The sequence below is a fragment of the Pteropus vampyrus genome, unplaced genomic scaffold (genome assembly GCF_000151845.1).
Source record: "Pteropus vampyrus isolate Shadow unplaced genomic scaffold, Pvam_2.0 Scaffold61, whole genome shotgun sequence".
NCBI classification, from domain to species: Eukaryota; Metazoa; Chordata; class Mammalia; order Chiroptera; family Pteropodidae; genus Pteropus; species Pteropus vampyrus.
The window spans coordinates 360,327-377,684 of record NW_011888842.1 but is presented as its reverse complement, the minus strand read 5'-3'; the positions used below and the strand labels follow the sequence as shown (position 1 = coordinate 377,684).

At 53.3% G+C, this 17,358-nt stretch overlaps 1 protein-coding gene across 7 annotated transcripts in view; it reads right to left on the bottom strand.

Moving 5' to 3' along the window:
• The window catches only part of RGS3 (regulator of G protein signaling 3), a 118,845-nt gene that overhangs the window by 4,610 nt on the left and 96,877 nt on the right, over window positions 1-17,358 (bottom strand). For all 7 annotated transcript variants that reach the window (XM_023531072.1, XM_023531070.1, XM_023531071.1 and 4 more), the window contains 3 exons: window positions 10,271-11,230; window positions 2,738-2,802; window positions 13-114 (listed from right to left, as the gene is read on the bottom strand). In XM_023531072.1, the coding sequence (XP_023386840.1) occupies window positions 13-114; window positions 2,738-2,802; window positions 10,271-11,230 (1,127 nt within the window). The remainder of the gene's footprint in view (window positions 1-12; window positions 115-2,737; window positions 2,803-10,270; window positions 11,231-17,358) is intronic.

Below are 17,358 nucleotides of genomic sequence, written 5' to 3'. Positions count from 1 at the left end.
AGGAAGACCTACTTGAATGACTTCATCACTTTGTCTGCCTTGCCCGCTGGCTGGGCCCCGGGGGACTCGTTCCGCCGCCTGAAGATACCCAGCTTGTTCTTCATGTCCTTGGCTCTGGGGGACAGAAGCAGAGAAGAGAGTCGGTCAGCCTGGCACTCACCCCTGAAAATTCAGGGCAGGGAGGCCGCGGACTGCGACGAGGGGCACCTACTCCTTCATTGTGTGTCGCCTCTGTAGGTTCCCATTGCGCGTGAGGTACATGCCTCGGAGCATCTCTGCAGGGCCGCCCCACCCTGGGGCCCGGGAAGGTATGCAGGAAGCACCCCTGGGCTCCTGTCTCCCACCCCGACCGGGCGGAAGGCGGGCAGCAACGGTACCGGCTGCAGCTGAGCAGTCACTGAGATCCCAGCCGGAGGACTGGACACCCAGGCATAGGCTGGGCTGGGACTCAGACAGGAGGAGCCAGGAAATGGGAGGGACCAGGACAGGGAGTGAAAAAAAAATATACCTCCTGGCCAACCCAGACAGGGATCCCGTGAAAGGGGCATGTGTCTGTAAGGGGTGGCCTCTGGGGCTGGCCCAGGCAGGAAGCCAGACCCAGTTATTTGTGACTGGCCTCCCCCGTTACCATGACAGCACCAGGGGAAGGAGGAGAAAACAAGTCAGCAAATTGCTGGGAGGGAAGAAAGGAGGGAGGGAAGAAGGCTCTGTACACAGGGTGGCAGGACTGGCTATTTTTAGCCAAGAACTATTTTTAGCTTTGCTGAGATTTCGGCATGCAGCAAAGGTGATGGCAGGAAAGGGGTTAAAAAAATCTAAAAATCGAAGGCTCCTGTTCACATCCCCTCCCTCATCCCTAGACCCCCTACCCCGGGCACCTCCCCGAAAACAGCTCCTGCCAGCTGGCCCCTCAGCCTCGATCGCTGGCTTTGGAGACTTCCATCCATGCACCTGAAGAATACCTTAGAAGTTTTAGTACAATTTTAAGCTTAAATAACTTCAGAAGTACAAATCCTATAAACATTCAAAAAACATCTTTTGAAAGTTGAATTATTAAATTTTTAAGGCACATTTAGTTTTGAGAGTTTTGAATAATAAATTTTGAAAAAATGTTTGGTCTCCAGCCTTCTGATTAAAGATGAAAAATGCTGACTAAAACCAAAAATTTTAAATGTATGAGCAAAATCACAAAGCTAAGTAAGTATAAAAGAGAATCAAATAACTCAACTTTCAAATGCATTTTGTAAGTCTGCAGCATTGATGCTCCTGTAGTTAGTTATTCAAGCTTCAAATGCACTATGACCTATGGGACACCCTGTGTCACCGAGGGAAGTAGTTAGTACCCAGTAAGTGTTAAGAGTGAGACTCTGGTGCCAGACAGCTTCAGGTTAAAATCCTAGCTTTAGCAGTTACTAACTGCATGCCCTTTGTCGAGTTACCTAACCTCGGCTGAATGTCAAGTTTTCTCATCTGTTAACCAGGGATGATAAAAGTACCCACCATCTGCTGCGGTTGTTTCAAGGCAAGGAGAAAAGGCACAGAAAGCTTTTAGCGCAGTGCCTGGGGCAAAAGCGCTCAGGTTTAGGATTTGAGTCCCACACGTGTCCGTAGGGTCTGGGGCAGCTGCCCAGGGATGGAGACCCTGCTCTAGCAGGTGCCAAGCCAATGAGATAAGGCTCAGGAGTCCAGGGATTGGCAGCCCTCTGGGTGACGATAGGGACCCTCAGAGATCCCTGGGGTGGCCCTCCACTGTCCCCCACTGCTCCACCCCTGGGAGTGCCATCACGGCAGCTCTGGCCTGAACCTGGTGGCTGGTGCGAAGGACTTTTTTTGTTTGTGTGTTTCACCTTCCCGGAAAGTCTGATCGTTCCTGGCTGCAGAGATAAGCCTGTAGTTGCCGCAGAAAACTAGAGAGGGCAGGGGAGCTGGGAGAGAGAGTTTCTAGCGCAGTGGATCCTGGCTAAGGTCAAGGCCAGGGAAGGTTGCTCGAGGCATCTGGGAAGGATCCCTGTTCTCCTCTCCTAGGTCCAATTTGTGCATAATGGTGGGCTCTACAGGACCTGGAGGGAAGGGAGTTCCACGGGCCCTACTGTCTCCTCTAGTCTCTTTCTCTCTGCAGTCTCCAGAGCCTGGGGGTACAAGGAGACCCAAAGAAATTCTCCATACACCCTGTTAATTGGTACCTCTAACGAACCTCCGAAACGGAAGTGTACGGGGCCCTGAGTGCAGCCAGAATGGCTTGCGGGGTATGAGATACACTATCTGAGCCAGCAGCGCCCCCTCCTGGCAATGCCAGAGACCGTTAGCATTCAAAAGCTCAGGAGGAGAAAGGGGAACACTACCAACTGTCTGTTCAGCCTTTTCTGAGAGCAAAGAATCTATTGAGGTCACTCGGCCACTGTTTGGCTCAGAGGTTGGGTGTAGGCCAGGGCAACCTGGCTGGTTGCCTCTGCTTGGATCCCTGTGGCTTCCAGGTACTGAATCAGCACACTGCCTCACGCTGCGTGGATGCTGAGGGCAGTGCCAGATGCTCAGGACCCTGGTGACCCCACCCTGAAGCCACCGCTAAGTCCCAAGGTCCTCCTGTTCACTGGTATCTGTCTGGGGTAGGACTGAGGATAGCGCTTTCCCCGCCTATACCCCTGGAGGAGAGACAAGCCCAAGGGCAAAGAAGGAAGAGGGGTGCAGGGAGCCTCCCCGATCACAAGGATGAGGATCACGGATCTTTCGAACATACAGGTTTTTGCTCTTTCTCTTCCGAGATCCTTCGTCATCATCCCCAACCATGTCGGACCCGCTCATCTGCAGAGAAAAGACAGACATGTTGCAGCCTGGGTATCCAGAGACTGCTGCCTGAGCAAAGAGAGGCTCCAGGACCCAACGGCTCCTACAAACCGTCTCCCCACGCCCAAAGCTCCTACCTCTCACAGAACAGGTGAGGGAAAGAGACTCCACTACTGGAAACTACCCACGGAGTGCAGCTGACACGGCAAAGCCTCTACCCGAAGGGGTCTCCTCCTCGTGTGCTCAGGACCTAGCTTGCTAGGGAAGAGCCAGGGACACAGCACTCATGGCAGAGGCATCACCACAAGCAGTAGGGCCGGCCAGAGAGCAGGGCTTTAGTCAGGGTTCTGCTGTGTCACTTGGCCCGATCCCCGTTCCTCTCTGAGAGCCTCTATTCCTTAATTTCAAAATGGAAATCATAATGACTAACTCACGATACTGAGGTTTGAAAGAGACCTGGGATTGCTCAGCAGTACGTAAAGTGAACTATTACACAGGCCTGAGAAGACTTCTCTTGCCTTAAAACTTTCCATGGCTCCCTAGTGCCCCTGGGAAAAGGTCCAAACACCATAACATGATGTACAGAGTCTATCATCTTAGGATACGTGCAGAAAATTCCATATTAACATCAATTGCAACTCCTTCAGTCACCTCTCCAGCAACCTCGATGACATGCCCTCCAACCAAACAGAATGTCTTTACCCACTTGTCCTCTCGGCTCAGGCCTTTGCATGTGCTGTTCCTTCCAAGAGGGATGGCTTTGTGACTCTCCCATCTCCCTTTCCTCCTAAGACCCAGCCTCAGGAAAAATCTAGACCTTAAGAAAGACCTGCTTAAATGCCTCCTCATCTGTGAGGCCCTCCCTGACCCCTAGACCAAGGTTGTGTCCCCTTCACCCCTTTTGAGGTTCCCACTACACCCGAAATGGCTTGTTCCAAATCTGTCTCCTCCACTGGACAACGAGTGCCCAAGAGCAAGGCCTCTGTCTGTCTTTACCTTTGTCTGAGTCACTTTCATGGGCCTGGTACACATTAGGAGCTTAATAAATACGTGTCAAAGGAATAAATGAATCAAGCGAGAAGGAAAGCAGACTGAGAAAAATGCATCTTGAGGCCCTCATTGCTTGATTCAAAGCCTGAAACTTTATCCCCTACGCGCTCCATTGCAGCCCACAGATTCCACTCCCTTCACCCCATTTCCTTGCCTTTGCCTATGCTGTGCTCCCTTGCTGGATGCCTTCTCTTCCTTTCCCCAGTCTCCACCTGCCCCCAGCCCTCCACTTCCTCTCTTCCAGACCACTCCAGACTCCCACCATCTCTGCTGGGCCTGCCCTGTCTTCCTTGCTCTGCCTATGCTTGTCTGTCCTCTTTCAGAGGGAAACCCGGAGCCCCAACTATGCCACCCGCCCCTGAGCAGGAGCCCGGGAAATGCTCTGAAAGGCAGAGGAAATAGAGCTCAGGGATGGATGGGCTTGGACACTATGTCCCAAGACAAGACAGAAAGCCACCAGGTGTGGATCTCAGCTCTGACTCCTCGTGAGCCCCTGCCTCAGTTTCCTCATTTGTAAAATAAAGAAAACGGGCTAAGCCTTAAAATACTTGCTCTGAATTCTGGAAAGAAAAGTAATCCCGATATAGCCAGCAGGGGGAGCTACTAGCCCAAGTGGCTGGCTGGCTGGCTGGCTGGACTAACAAATAGAAAGATAAAGTATAGCATCATTTATAAAACTTGTACTATAGGCCCCAGACCTCAGAATGAGCATTATCCAGATACTATCTCAGAAGTCTTCAGAGTAGTCCATAAAGTAAACAGAGGCTCGGAGAAGTTAAGTTACTTGCCCAAGGATACCCAGCGTTTAACTGAGAGCTGGAATCTAGGTCTGCCTGAATTCAAGCTGTGTTCCTCCGCCAGAGGATGCTGCTACTCAAATGCAAGGACAGGACAGACACATTTTGAATGTTTTCAGTGAAAGACTCAGGGGAAATGCCGCCTCCTTCCTGAGAATGCTGCCCCACCAAGGTTGTAAACACGTGTGTGTACGTGCACACACAGGCACACGCCCATTCTGTGGTGTGTGATTCCGGAGCTCGATTTGCGGCCAGGCCTGGGTATAGATCCTTCTTCTTTGGAAGCGCTTCTCAGCCTCTCAGCTTCAGCTTCTTTAGTTCTAGCATAGGCGTGATGATAACGACACACCCCACTGATGGAAGATTCACCAGGGAAAAGTCTGGGCCCCCATGGCCCAGCCCCCGCACAGGGCACCCTCGGTCACCAGGGGCTGCCGGTGTTCGTTGCCCATTCCATTGCCATACAGGCTGTGGTCACGCCGGCCTGGCTCGGCAGTGCCTAAGCCCCCACCCGTGGGAAAGGGCTCTGGTGGCTGGGCTTCCTCCCATTCTAACCTCAGCTTCCGTACTTTATCGGGCCCACACAATGGGCCTGGGGACCACTCCCACCCGCCCTCCACCCCCAGCTTCTGCACTGCTGGGAAATGGGCTCTTCCTTCCACTGCTGGGAGAGGGTCATCTTCGGCAGGGGCCCTTCATGCCAGGCAGCCTGATAGAGGGGCCAGGCAGCTCGAGCCCTGGGAGTCAGCCCCCAGAGCAGTCAGGGAAACTCAAGTACCAAGGTGAGGAGTAGGGGGGAGGGGACGCAGAAAATGAAGAAATGAAGATGGAAAGTCGGGGTTCTGATTTCTAGCCCCAAAGTGTCTCCAAAGGCTCCTCTCTCCAGGGGCTACGGTGAGGCCTGCCCCAGGCCCAGCACACAGAGGGACTCTCCTCCCTATTTGCTCCCTACTATCCCTACCGCTATGTGCCCCTCCCTGCTGATCGGTAAATGGAGGCAAGCCCCAAACCACTCAGCCCTCCCTCTACTCCAAGCAGCACTCCTTGGGGCCTGCTCAGCCCCACCCTGCCACCTCCGGGGACTGGGAACTCACTGCTTCTTGGAATAATAATTATAATTTTTATTGTAATTAGAACTATAATCATAGTGGTGGTTAAGACTGTAGATTCTAAACTGCCTGGATTTGAATCCCAGCTCAGTCACTTATTAGCCAACAGAACGTAGCCAAGTTGCATCCCCTCTCTGTGCCTCTGTTTCTTTATTTGCAAAATGAGGATGATAATGAGACCCACCTCAAAGCGCTGTTGTGTGGATTAAGTGCTCGTGCATGTCCGTAACTACTAGCCATTGTGGTTACTGCTGTTATTTGTTGAGTGTTCACATGTGCCAGGCACTGAGCTAAAGTGTCATAACAGACTCTACCTAATTTAATCCTCGCAGCAATTCCAAGAGCTGTTTGCTGTGATTTCCCCAGTTTACAGCTGAGGGAACTGAGTCCCAGAGCAGTTCAGTTACTTGCCTGGGCTCTGAGCTGGCAAGGAGCAGAGAGTTTCAGGCCTGGCTCCAGAGCCCACCCTTGACTGAAAACTATCCTGTGAGCAGGGTCTCACCTCTTGGTTGTGACCTGACTTCTGGAGCCACGTGGCCAAGCCTGGCTGCTCTCTGACCAGCCCAGCCTGGCAGGCCCCATGGAACCTTGTAGAAACACTGGATCTAAACTCTACACTTATTTGTTTAGACATAGGGCACAATGTTTTCTTTTGGCTTTTCTTAAATAGGAGGCCAGAAGGTGTTATCACACTTTGGAGCTAGAAGGCATCTTAGGTGCCCTCTTGTCTGACCTCCAGCCTATGCGGGAGGTTGGCACCGTCTGCTGATAGCCTCTGCCCAAGCCAGTCCCCTGAAGGAGGGGAGAAGGAAGAATGGCCAGGGAGGAGCCCCAGCCTCTGTCTCCTCACTATCAAAGAATGACCCGACTCTGGGCTGAGCCAGGCCGGAGTGGAATTCAATGGCACCATCCTGGGCCCAGACACTGATAGTCTCTAGTCTCAGGCTTCCCCGGCTCCCAGGAAAATGGCAGATGCAGGCCTGTGGGTCCACCCTGCACGGCCTCCAGGGAACAGCCGGCAAGGTGGGGGTCTGGCAGCAGAGGGCACTGTGAGACAACTCAGCACAAGGAGCCAGAGCCAGGGCACGACTCACAGATAACTTTGGGGGAGTCTTCTCCTCTCTGGACCTCAGGCAGCCTGTCTATAAGATGACCATGGCCCAGCAGACCATCTCTGAGGTCTGTCTGGTTCGGATACTGGTACTCACAGTAGAAATCACTCAGTGAACAAGAGGGCAGGATGACAGGTTGGAGGAGGAGCAACGTAGCGACTATCACCCTGTGACAGGCAACTTGGGTTCTGGGCAGCCTCAGCTTAGCTGCACAGCAGCACAATGACCAACCCAAGGCCACACCAGCTCTGTCCCGTCCTCCTGGGTTTCATGTCCTCACAGGATCAGTGCCCTAGGCACGGAGCTTCCCCTATACTGCAACCTTCTTGATTCCTGAACAACTCCATGCAGATTCGATCCTCCCCACTTTATTAGAGAAAACTGACGCCCAGAGAAAGATGTAACTTGGCCAAGGTCTCAGGACCAGAAAGGAGAAGAAAGAGCGGAGACTTGAACCCCGGTCTGTCTGACTCCACAGCCTAAAGACTTCACCCCCCTACTCTTCACCCTTTGCCTGGCACTGCCTGTCGGCATTGGCTGTCCCTCCCATGTGCCTCCCCAGCTGCCAGTCTCCATCCCCTGCCCCTCACTGGCATGAGGTATGCAGGGTCTGGAGCAGAGCCAGAGAGAACTAGACAAGGGTGAGGCATACTCTGTGTGGCTTGGAACAAAACACTTCTCCCTTGGCCTCAGGCTCCCCACTGTGAGACCAGTATGGCTGGGCCCACCTTGCAGCAGCGTAGTGAAGGCTAGGAAAGCGAGCTGGAGGCACTGGGTGAATGCTGGGGTCGCTGTTCCTCTACTTACCGTTGCCATCCTCTCCCTCGTCCTCAATATGATTCCCATCAATGGAGCTGAGTGCCAAGTACTGCCCAAAACACTCTATCCAAGTGGGGTTATTTAATCTGCCCAGCAACACTACAAAGGACGTGTTATTATCCTATCCATTTCACTGATGAGGAAACTGAGGCTCAGAGAGGGGCAAGGACTTGCCCCAGGCCCAATGCCAGTGAGGCATAGACCAAGACTAGAGTGCTTGTCCAGCCTAGAACTTACTTTCCTTGACAAGGGTAGGTTAGCTGGCTGGAGGGAGCAGCCCATGACTGATGATGGACTCGAGGCCTGGTAAGTGTAAGCCACACAGAAGAGTAGCCACCACAGGGCTGGGGACAGCTTCTGAGGCCCTGCCAGCTCAGTGACTCAAATCCAAGAAAGGAAGAGACAGGCCAGAAAAGGGCGGGGGAGGACAGGATGTCAGCGGGAACTTTGGGCACCCAAAGGAGGAAGCTGATACAAGAGAAAGCTGGCCTTCCCCTGCTGGACTCGCAGGCGGAACTATCTGCCCCCAAATAGGATCTGAGGTCAACTAATTTGAGGAACTAAAAGTGTAAGCATGAATGTGTGAACTTATTTGTATATAAATATTTCTATTGGAGCAAGGGGGGAGGGGAAAGAACGCGGAAGGTTCTGGTGGGTGGATCAGGATTGGGGTGCCTAAAGCAGGTGGAGAGGCCCTGGACTTCAGCCACCCTTCAGAGAAAAGTAGGGTCAGCCCGAGGCCTCACCTTGGTAGGACAGAGGTCTGGACTCTCTCCTGTGACAGCTACATCAAGAAATGGCCTAAGGTGGTGATACTCAAACTATGAGAAACATCACATTCCTGTGGGGCTTATTTAAAATGCAGAGTCTGGGCACCACTCCCTGGAAATTCTGATTTCAAAAGTCTGGGGTTGGAGACTTGGAAAGCTGTGTATTACTAACCAACTCCTGGTGACTTTGGAGCACATCGAAGTTTAAGAACCACATATATTTACAGATGAGGAAATGGATACCTGGTCCTGGTTCCTTCCCATTCCTAGACCCAAAGTTTAAGGCCCTTTTCTTGTGGACCCCAGCCTGGCTTTGGGGCCCCACCACCCTTCCGCAGGTTTTCTCCCAAGTGCCAAGGTGCTAGTGGCTGAGAAGCTAAGGTTTCTGAGGCCATGTCCCAACTCGACGGAGAAGCGTGCTGGAATCCATGAGTCACATCTGCCGCAGGCCTGGCAGCAGGAAGAGCAGCAGGAGTGCCATGTGTCTGCCATCCCTGCATTTGAGGAATCCCCTGCTTTAGCTGAACTGGCTTCTGTGGACGGTTTTGTCCAGGTCATGTCCTCTCTCACAGAATGCCTGCCTCATCCTCTCTGTTTATTCCAAACCTGCTCAACCTTCAAAGCCAGGCTAAGAGGCATCTTTCTCCAGAAGCCTTCTCTGATGGCCTAGGCCCTCGGGTCTCTCTTCCCTGAACTCCCATGTCTCTGAGGGTCACTGACCACTGACCACTCCTACCTGTCCAGCCTCACGACAGCTGCCATAATGACACCTTGCACTGCACTGGCTGTTAGCACCTCAACAGCATTTGCCTGGGGCCTGCACTAACGTCATCGGGCCCCAGACTCTTCCCATTCATCCTTGGCCACCCTAGAACATGAGTGCAATCAATCTCTGCTTTTCAGAGAAGGACACCAAGGCTCGGCAGAGCTGAGTGACTCACCCAAGGCCACACAGTAAGTAAAAGACAGAACCCAGACTCAAGCTGGCTAATAAGCTTCAAGGACATGGTGCAATCATTTCACCGTTAGGCCGCCTTGCTGGCCCACACAGATAACTCGCTCTTCTGAGGCTGAGATCAGTCATGCACTTTTCTGGGGTCCCTGCTGTGGCACAGAGCACAGAGCACAGAGCCTGGCACACAGCAAGAAATCAATAAACAGTTACTCCTCTATTTATAAATATTTGCAAGAGGCAAATAGCATGGTGGTTAAGAGCTCTAGTCCTGGAGCCTGATTCTAATTCTGGTTCCGACATTTATAAACTGTGTGACCTGGTGCAAGTGAGATAAGTTCTCAGTGCCTCGGTTTCCTCATCTGTAGGGAACAACAACGGTATCTGCGTCATAGGGCTGTTGCGAGAATTCATGAGTTAATATGAATTGCCGAGACTAATGCCAGCACAGAATAAATATGTGTTGTCATTGTGGTTGGCTGACGGATTTCTAGTCTGGCTAGGCCTGGACCAAGTCTAAACCGTAACTCTTTCTCTAGCTACTATCTCGGATCTTCTAGATCCACATATACACAGTGTCCTGGGCTCAGCCGCGCCTGTTCTGCTTCCTGTGGGGACCCCCAGCACGATGGAGCTATAAGAACACAGCATCTGGAGTCATAAAGTCACGGGTTTAAGTCCAGCTTCTGCCTTCTGGGTCCCTCCGGGCCTCAGTTTTGTCCTCTGTCAAGTGGGCAGAAGGCTCATTGGAAGAGCCCATTAAAAGGCTTAGAAGAGAACAGGAGATAAAATGACCGCTTCTTCCCTGTGGCTCCTGCGCCCATCCCCACTCCGGCATCTCATGCACGTACCACCCCTGCGCCCTTGGCCTTCTTACCTTCCTGTGGCCCGTGAAGAAGAGGGAAAGGTGGTGCATGGAGCCGCCATTGCGGCCCAGCTCCTTCTTGAGGGTGCGGGGTGAAGGCATGGGCCAAGGGGACGTGGCACCCTCCCCATCGGAGCAGTGCAGGGTGGTGTCGGAGGCGAAGCAGGGCCCGCGGGGCTCCTGCAGCAGGCTGCCCTCGCTGTGTGTCCGGCGCCGCAGCGAGTTCTGCACGCGAAGCGAGAGGCCGCCCTCCGCGCCCTGGCCTGTCTCGATCATGCTGCTGCGCTTGGCCTCGCCGCGCTCTCCATAGTTGTCATCACTTGTGTCTTCGTCCTCATCTTCCTCCCCCTCGTCCCCCTCATCTCCCTCCTCAGCCTCTTCCGCATCCCCCTCATCGCCTGAACTACCCCCGCCCGCCCCTGCCACCTGGCTGTAGGCACTATCTAGCCGGACCTCGGGGATCACAAAGGTCGGCCTGGAGGCCACAGGCAGGTCCCCAGTGGCTGCTGGTGGGTCCCCAGAGCTTGTGGTCTCTTCAGCAAGGGGCTCAGCTGGCAGCGGGGCCTGGCTGGGGGGCAAGTCTTGACATGGCGGAAGGTCCTGGGCAGCGGGGTCCTGGGTGGCAGGGAGGTCTTGGCTTGGAGGGGGTTCTTGCCTAGCAGGAAGGTCCTGGGAGGGAGGGAGGGCTGGGGATGCAGGGGGTTCCTGGCTTGATGGGGAGTCCTTGCTTGGGGAGAGTTCTCGGCCTGGAAGCGGTTCCTTAGAGGAAGGTGAGTCTTTGCTGGATGGAGATTCTTGGCCAGGGGAAGGTTCCGGGAGAGAAGAGGGGTCCTTGTTGGGTGGCAGATCTTGTCCTGGAGGAGGCTCCTGGCCAGGAGAGGGGTCCTTGCTGGGTGGCGGGTCCTCAGCACCTGGCCCCTTCCCTTCCTCCAAGGGCATCTCCGTCTTCTCATTTCCTTCTGACTCAAACATCTGGAAAACAAAGAGAAAACAAAAAAAGTTCAGAAGAGGAGGCTGTGAGATGCTAGGTACTGTGCACCAGCCGACGTTACACAGGCTGAAACAAAATCAGACGTGGCCTGAACCCCACAGCCTGAACCCTGCACCCCACAGTCTGAAAGGCAAAGCACCCGATGGAAATCTAAAGCCCCTTTGGCTTAGCTATATAAAGGGTCCCAGCCTCATCTCTTTGCTTGAAACTTCTGCCCCATCACAAACATGGTTGGTCATTTAAGGGAGAAGAGGGAGAGGAAACCACCATTATCGGGCTGCTACTGTACACTAGGGCAATGCCAGATTAAACCCTGATTATTACATAATCTTCCCAATGGCCCTCTAAGACAAGTGTCATGGTCCTTCTGTAGGTCACCTCTACCAGTAAAAGAGGACCAGGAAGTTTCTGCCTTCATGGACCAGAACCAAACCAAGCCCTAAGCCAGAGCAATCACTAAGAAGGAGAATCTTAGAACCAGCCAAAAGATATCTTGTACCTGAACCAAAGTTGTTGTTTTTTTTAATTCCTAGTGAGTCATTCAAATAAGAATTTGCTCTCAACGTTTAAGTATTGTTTTGAAACTAGTAAACTGGAATGAAACCGTAACTTCAAAATATTGCCCACATCTGGACTAAACGGATGTCACAGACACATGGAATCTCGTTGAGGGATCATCCACCCAGTGACTTTTAAACTATGTTTGGAGGAACCTCAAAAGTTCCACACACAATAAAGAAAGCATTTTTCTGTCTCGCACATAACCCTTAGAACCCTCAGAGTTTTTGCCGGGTTCCTACACGTTTCATTTGCAAAGGGAAGAATAGTGCCCTTGATGAAGTCTGAAAAGCAGATACATCTCATGAAGACCGGGGCTCAGCAAAGGTCAGGAGTGTCCACAGAGCCACAGCCACACAGAGGAAGCAGGTCTCGGGCCTGGCCTGGGCCTCTCATCAGAGTCAAGGACTTATTGTTGCTAGAACTATTTAGAGCTCAGGTTTCGTCCATGAAGAGACCATAACCAACTAGAACTAATGAAAAAGACACTACATACACCCAGGAACTGTACAGACACATGAGAATGTGTGTGCATACATACACAGACACACACACACAGACACACACACACACACAGACACACAGACACACACACAGACACACACACAGACACACACACACACGCCAAGAATTTCAGGAGCACATGCCCCCAGAACATAGGTTAAGAGCTCTTGCTGTAGAGACTCTTAATGTCCATTTGACAGATGAGAAAGCCGAGCCAAAGGGCCATGACTTATCCACTACTGCACAGCTACCCAGAGACTAAAAGCCTCGGCCGGAAGCTGAGAAACCCGTTTAGCCCTCAGGAGTCTATGCCAGCGAAGCCCCAGCCAGACCTCACATCTGGGAGTAAGCAGCCAGCCATGGCTCAGGGCAGCTGCAGAGTGCCACACACACGTGTCATGGGTCACACTGGCATCTGGGAGCACCAGAGCGGATGTGAAAGCACAGTGTGGGTAAGAGCCACCGCCTAGGAGCATGAAAGTGAAAGTCCCCACCTCCTCAGCAGAGAGGGTGGCTGAGCAAGGAAGGGGAAGCCTCAGAGGACTCTAGGATGATGCCAGGGCCCGGTTACTAGGCACAGCCAAAGACAGCTACCCACTCAGCCCATGCGACTCCCTGCCCTGGAAATCTCACCTGCAGCTGGGAGATGACACCACCCAGGAGCCCTCGGACCTCACAGCCTCAGATTCTGAAACATCAGTCATCTCGAGTCCCCATTGCACAGATGGGGAGGCTGAGCCCATAAAGGGGCAGGTGCCAACCTGGACTCACACGGGAGGACCAGGCAGAGGCAGTCACGAAACCCCCCTGCGCCCCAAGGTCCCCACCTAGTCAATGAAACAACCAACGTGCCCAAGTGACAACCAGGAGAACATACCACAGAAAGTATAAAGCTTTCAATGGGACGATGGTGGTGACTTAAAGAATGGATCTAGAGGGAAATGCTGAGAGCGCAGACCTCAAACAGTGGCACACCTTTCTCACAGACCCCTAGACGTAAACTCAGCTGGACACCCAGAATCAAAGTTGACGACTGTGATACCAGGCCTCCCAATGCAGAAATCTCATCTGGAAACTAACGGCTATACATCACCTCATCAGGCTGCTCCCAGGACAGACAGACCCTCCACTGAACTGACAGGAAGATGGCTGTCCCAGCCTGGATGGTGACCTAGGGACCTGCCCAAAGGCACACATCAGAGGGGCTGGGGTTAGAGCCTTGAGCCGCAGGACTTTCTTTCCTTCTTCACAAGCCTATTTCTGATTTCAGTCCCCAGAGCGGCCCAGATCCCTGCCCTTGGCCCCACCCGCCAGGGAGCGTTCTCCATCAAGAAAAACAAGCTGCTGAGCCAGCTCCCTGGTGCCCTGCGTTCGCTCACCCCCACCTGAACGGACCAACGGAAGGAAACAGCAACTGGTGCCCTCAGGGCATGGCACGGAGTGGCCCCAAGAGGGGACCCCATGCATTTCCCCTTTCCTGGGAGGTGAGGGTGGGGCCCAGGCCTGTCCCAACTGTGACTGCTGCCTGTCTGAGCCCGCCCACCCTTCGGGAAAGTGCAGCAACAGACCCAAAACCAGAAATGCAAGTCAGCCTGCCTCTGCCAGTCTCGCCCTAAACTGAGGCCAAACCAAACAAAGCAGGGAGGGGAAGTGCCTCTGTCCCCAGAGGGCCCCTGCCTGGGGCAGCTGAGAAACCGCCAAGGACTGCAGGGCTCTCAGAGGGCCCAGCCGTTTGGTGCTCGGACGTCAGAGTCAGAATTTGGCTTTGCCCCTTGTGGTGTCACTTTCCAGCTGGGCAACTCTGGCTGAGCCTCCCAACCTCTCGGAGATACAGAGCCATGATATCACACTGGACTCACAGGAGTGAGTCCCCACAGGGCCTGGCCCAGGAGATGCATTTGATGAAATTGTGGCTATTATCAGTCTAGTCTTATTATCGAGATGGGGAAACTGAGGTCCCAGAGGCTAAGGGAATTACCTAAGAAATCGGAGGGTGATTCAGTATTAGAAGTCATATCTCTTGGCCAAGGGTCTCTCCCTGCTCCCTTATGCACAAGTGTTTGGGGACCCCAAGGGTATAGAGGGAGGGGGAGCAGGCTGAGCACTACCAAACCTGGGCCCATCGCACACAAGTAGACGCTAACAAACAAGGACCAGGATTCATTGGTTCTGTCCTGTGCTCCTGGACAGGCTGCTCAGGCAGGTTTGGTCAGGCTGGAGTTCCCCCTGTAAGAACTGGGGTAGGAGCGTTGCGGGGCGGGGGGAAGGGGAGGACCTGTGGAGCAAATGCAGGAAACCTCAGAAGTCTGGTTGGAGGGGTGGCATGTGAGAGAATTAGCACAGAAGAGACAAAGATGAGACTATGTCACACAACAGATGCTAGGCATAGAATTGTCCTGTGAGCAAAGGAATGACATTTACAGAGCCATGTTACATGACAACTGCTCGGGACGGTATGAGCGGGGGGTGGGGGGGGACTGGGACATGCATGCATGCGTACATACATGTGTTTATTCATTCTCCAGGCACTGAGTGAGGCCCTGGGGGATAGCCGAGGACAAGTGAGACATAATCCTTGCCCTCAGCTGAGCAGAAAAAAAGCAGAGTTTAGACAATTGTTTTTAACAAGTGTGGTGAATGCTCTGATGAAGAACAGGCGGCTGGGGATACCCAGGAGGCAGCCATTGCAACTGATTGGGGTAACAAGAATCCAGCCAAGGCACCCCAGAAAGACCAGCCTGCTCGCCCAGGGCCTTGGATCTAGAGTCACCGGTGTGGCTGCCCCCTCCTGCGGAGAGTCTGTCCCATCCATCACTTCTTCGGCTTGGCTGGACCGGGGTTAATTCTGTCCATGTCTCGCCTACTAGAAGCACACAGGAAATGAACCAGGCCCTCTAAATGGAGCTGCTGTTTAGGATCTAATCAAATCCTTTCCCCAATCCAATCCAGGGCTCGGAACAGGCTGGGGAAGGGTGGCAAGTATGACACCAGAGTGCCTACTCACACCAGCTCTGTCTCATCAGCCCCAGACCCCCACCTGCTTTTGGGGTTGAGAGTGGCAGTGGGCTGCTAGAAGTGACCTAACCAATGTCACACAGCTACTAAATGTGGAGCCTAGTCAGCTGACCCCAGAATCAACCTGCAGCTCTCACTCTGAGATGATTCATCATATCTACCACACATGCCCGGCTCCGTATATGCCCTCAAAACCACTTCCTGCACGAGGCCTGAAGGGGGTGTGAACTGGGGTTTGCCTCCATCTCAGGGTGGCTCTTACACAGCTAGGATGTCACAGAAAGAGCACTGGACATTAAGCCAGAAGACCCGGGCTGGAATCCCCACTCCATCATTTCCCAGGCCAGCGCTTCTGGTTTTCCCTGCCATAAAATGGGGTGAGGAGGCCTCCTGACCGCTGTCCCAGAGAGCTAAGGGGATTAAGTCTGAGAAAGGACAGAAAAGTGCTCTGTGAACTGGAAATCCTTGGAGAAAGGAAGGGGCTATTAGGATTCCAGCCCAGCATTTGGCCTCTCGGCTTGACTTTTGAGATGGGTTGCTCCTTCAAGTTTGGCATGCTCTGGGTCTGGTTTCTACGTCCGTGGCTCAATGCTGGCTTCCAGGAACCTCAGCTGCTCAGCTGACCCTAGGCACCCCCATCTTAGTGTTGACAAAGCTCCTTCGGCCTGGCTTCTTGACATCCAGAGGCTGGAGCCGCACCCTGCGTCAGGCTGCCAGCTCTGGGTACTCATCCTGACTTCACACTTACTGGCTGGGTGACCTCGGGTGTAACCCCTCTGGGCCTCAGTTTCCTCAGCCATAACACGGGATTAGTATAGCTCCTCACAGTATTGTGGTAGGAGTGACTGGGCTGACGTACACCCAGTCGTCACCGCGCTGGCACACGAAGCTCTCCATAAAATGGCAGCCACGACCACCACAGTGTATCTTAGCTTTGACATCGCTATCGCTCTCCCTGGATTTCTTCTGAGCGATCCGATGACCCCTTCTCCACTCCGTCACTGCCTGTTCATTGGAACCCATCCCCTGTCGTTTCAGTCCTGCATGCTTTCTCAGGCACCCGTCCACTCCCCAGGCTACAATCACCAGCTGCACCATCTGCCCACTGACAACACCCAGTCCTCGCTGCCAGCCCGGACCTGCCGCCTGAGACCGGTCCCATCAGCAGGTATTCGTCAAGCTCTCGTGGGACAGTGCTGCTCCCAAACAGTGTTCTAGGCAAGGTGCACACACAGAGGAATGAGTAAGACAATCCCTGCCCTGGAGAGCTTACGGGCTGGAGAGGAAGGACTGACATGAACCAAGCTGTCGCCCACAGGAACGTGTAATGCACACGAACTGTGATCATCACATGAAGGAAAACCATCAGGTACTGTGAGAGAGAAGAAAGGGGCGTGTGGCAAAGGCCACCCCGAGGAACGACACCCAGGCTGAAATCCGCTCACTGGGCCGGGAGGAAACAGCAGACGCAAAAGCCCTGAGCCAGGAAGGTTAGCACCTGGTGGAACGGATAGGGTGCTAACCAGCCACAGAGATGGAGACCTCCCTCTGGATATCCCGTCGCTGCCCCCAACTCAACGTGCCCAAACTGAACGTGTGGTCTTCCGCGAAGGCCCTTCCTCCTCTCAGAGTCTCTGTATCAATGATGCCACCACCAGCTGCCCAAGCCGAGGACCTGAGTATCATTCTCCTTCCCTTTCCCTTCCCTTCTCCCCTGCTGGCCAATCACCAAATCCTCCCAATCGTCCCTCGTAAAAGCTTAAGAATCATTCCACTGAAAGAGGTTATGCATGTGTGGGGCCAAGGAGCATACGGGAACTCTCTGTACTTTCCTCTCAATCCCTGAAACTGCTCTAAAAAATAAAGATTATTTTAAAAAAAATAATAATTTTTCCACTCTCTCCATCTTCACTACCACCACCTCCCTCCAGACAACCATCATCTCCCACCGGGATTCATGCCGACCTCCCAGCAGCCATCTAAATCTCTCTGCACGGTGCCAGGGGAGACGTCTATGTGCAAATCTGACCCT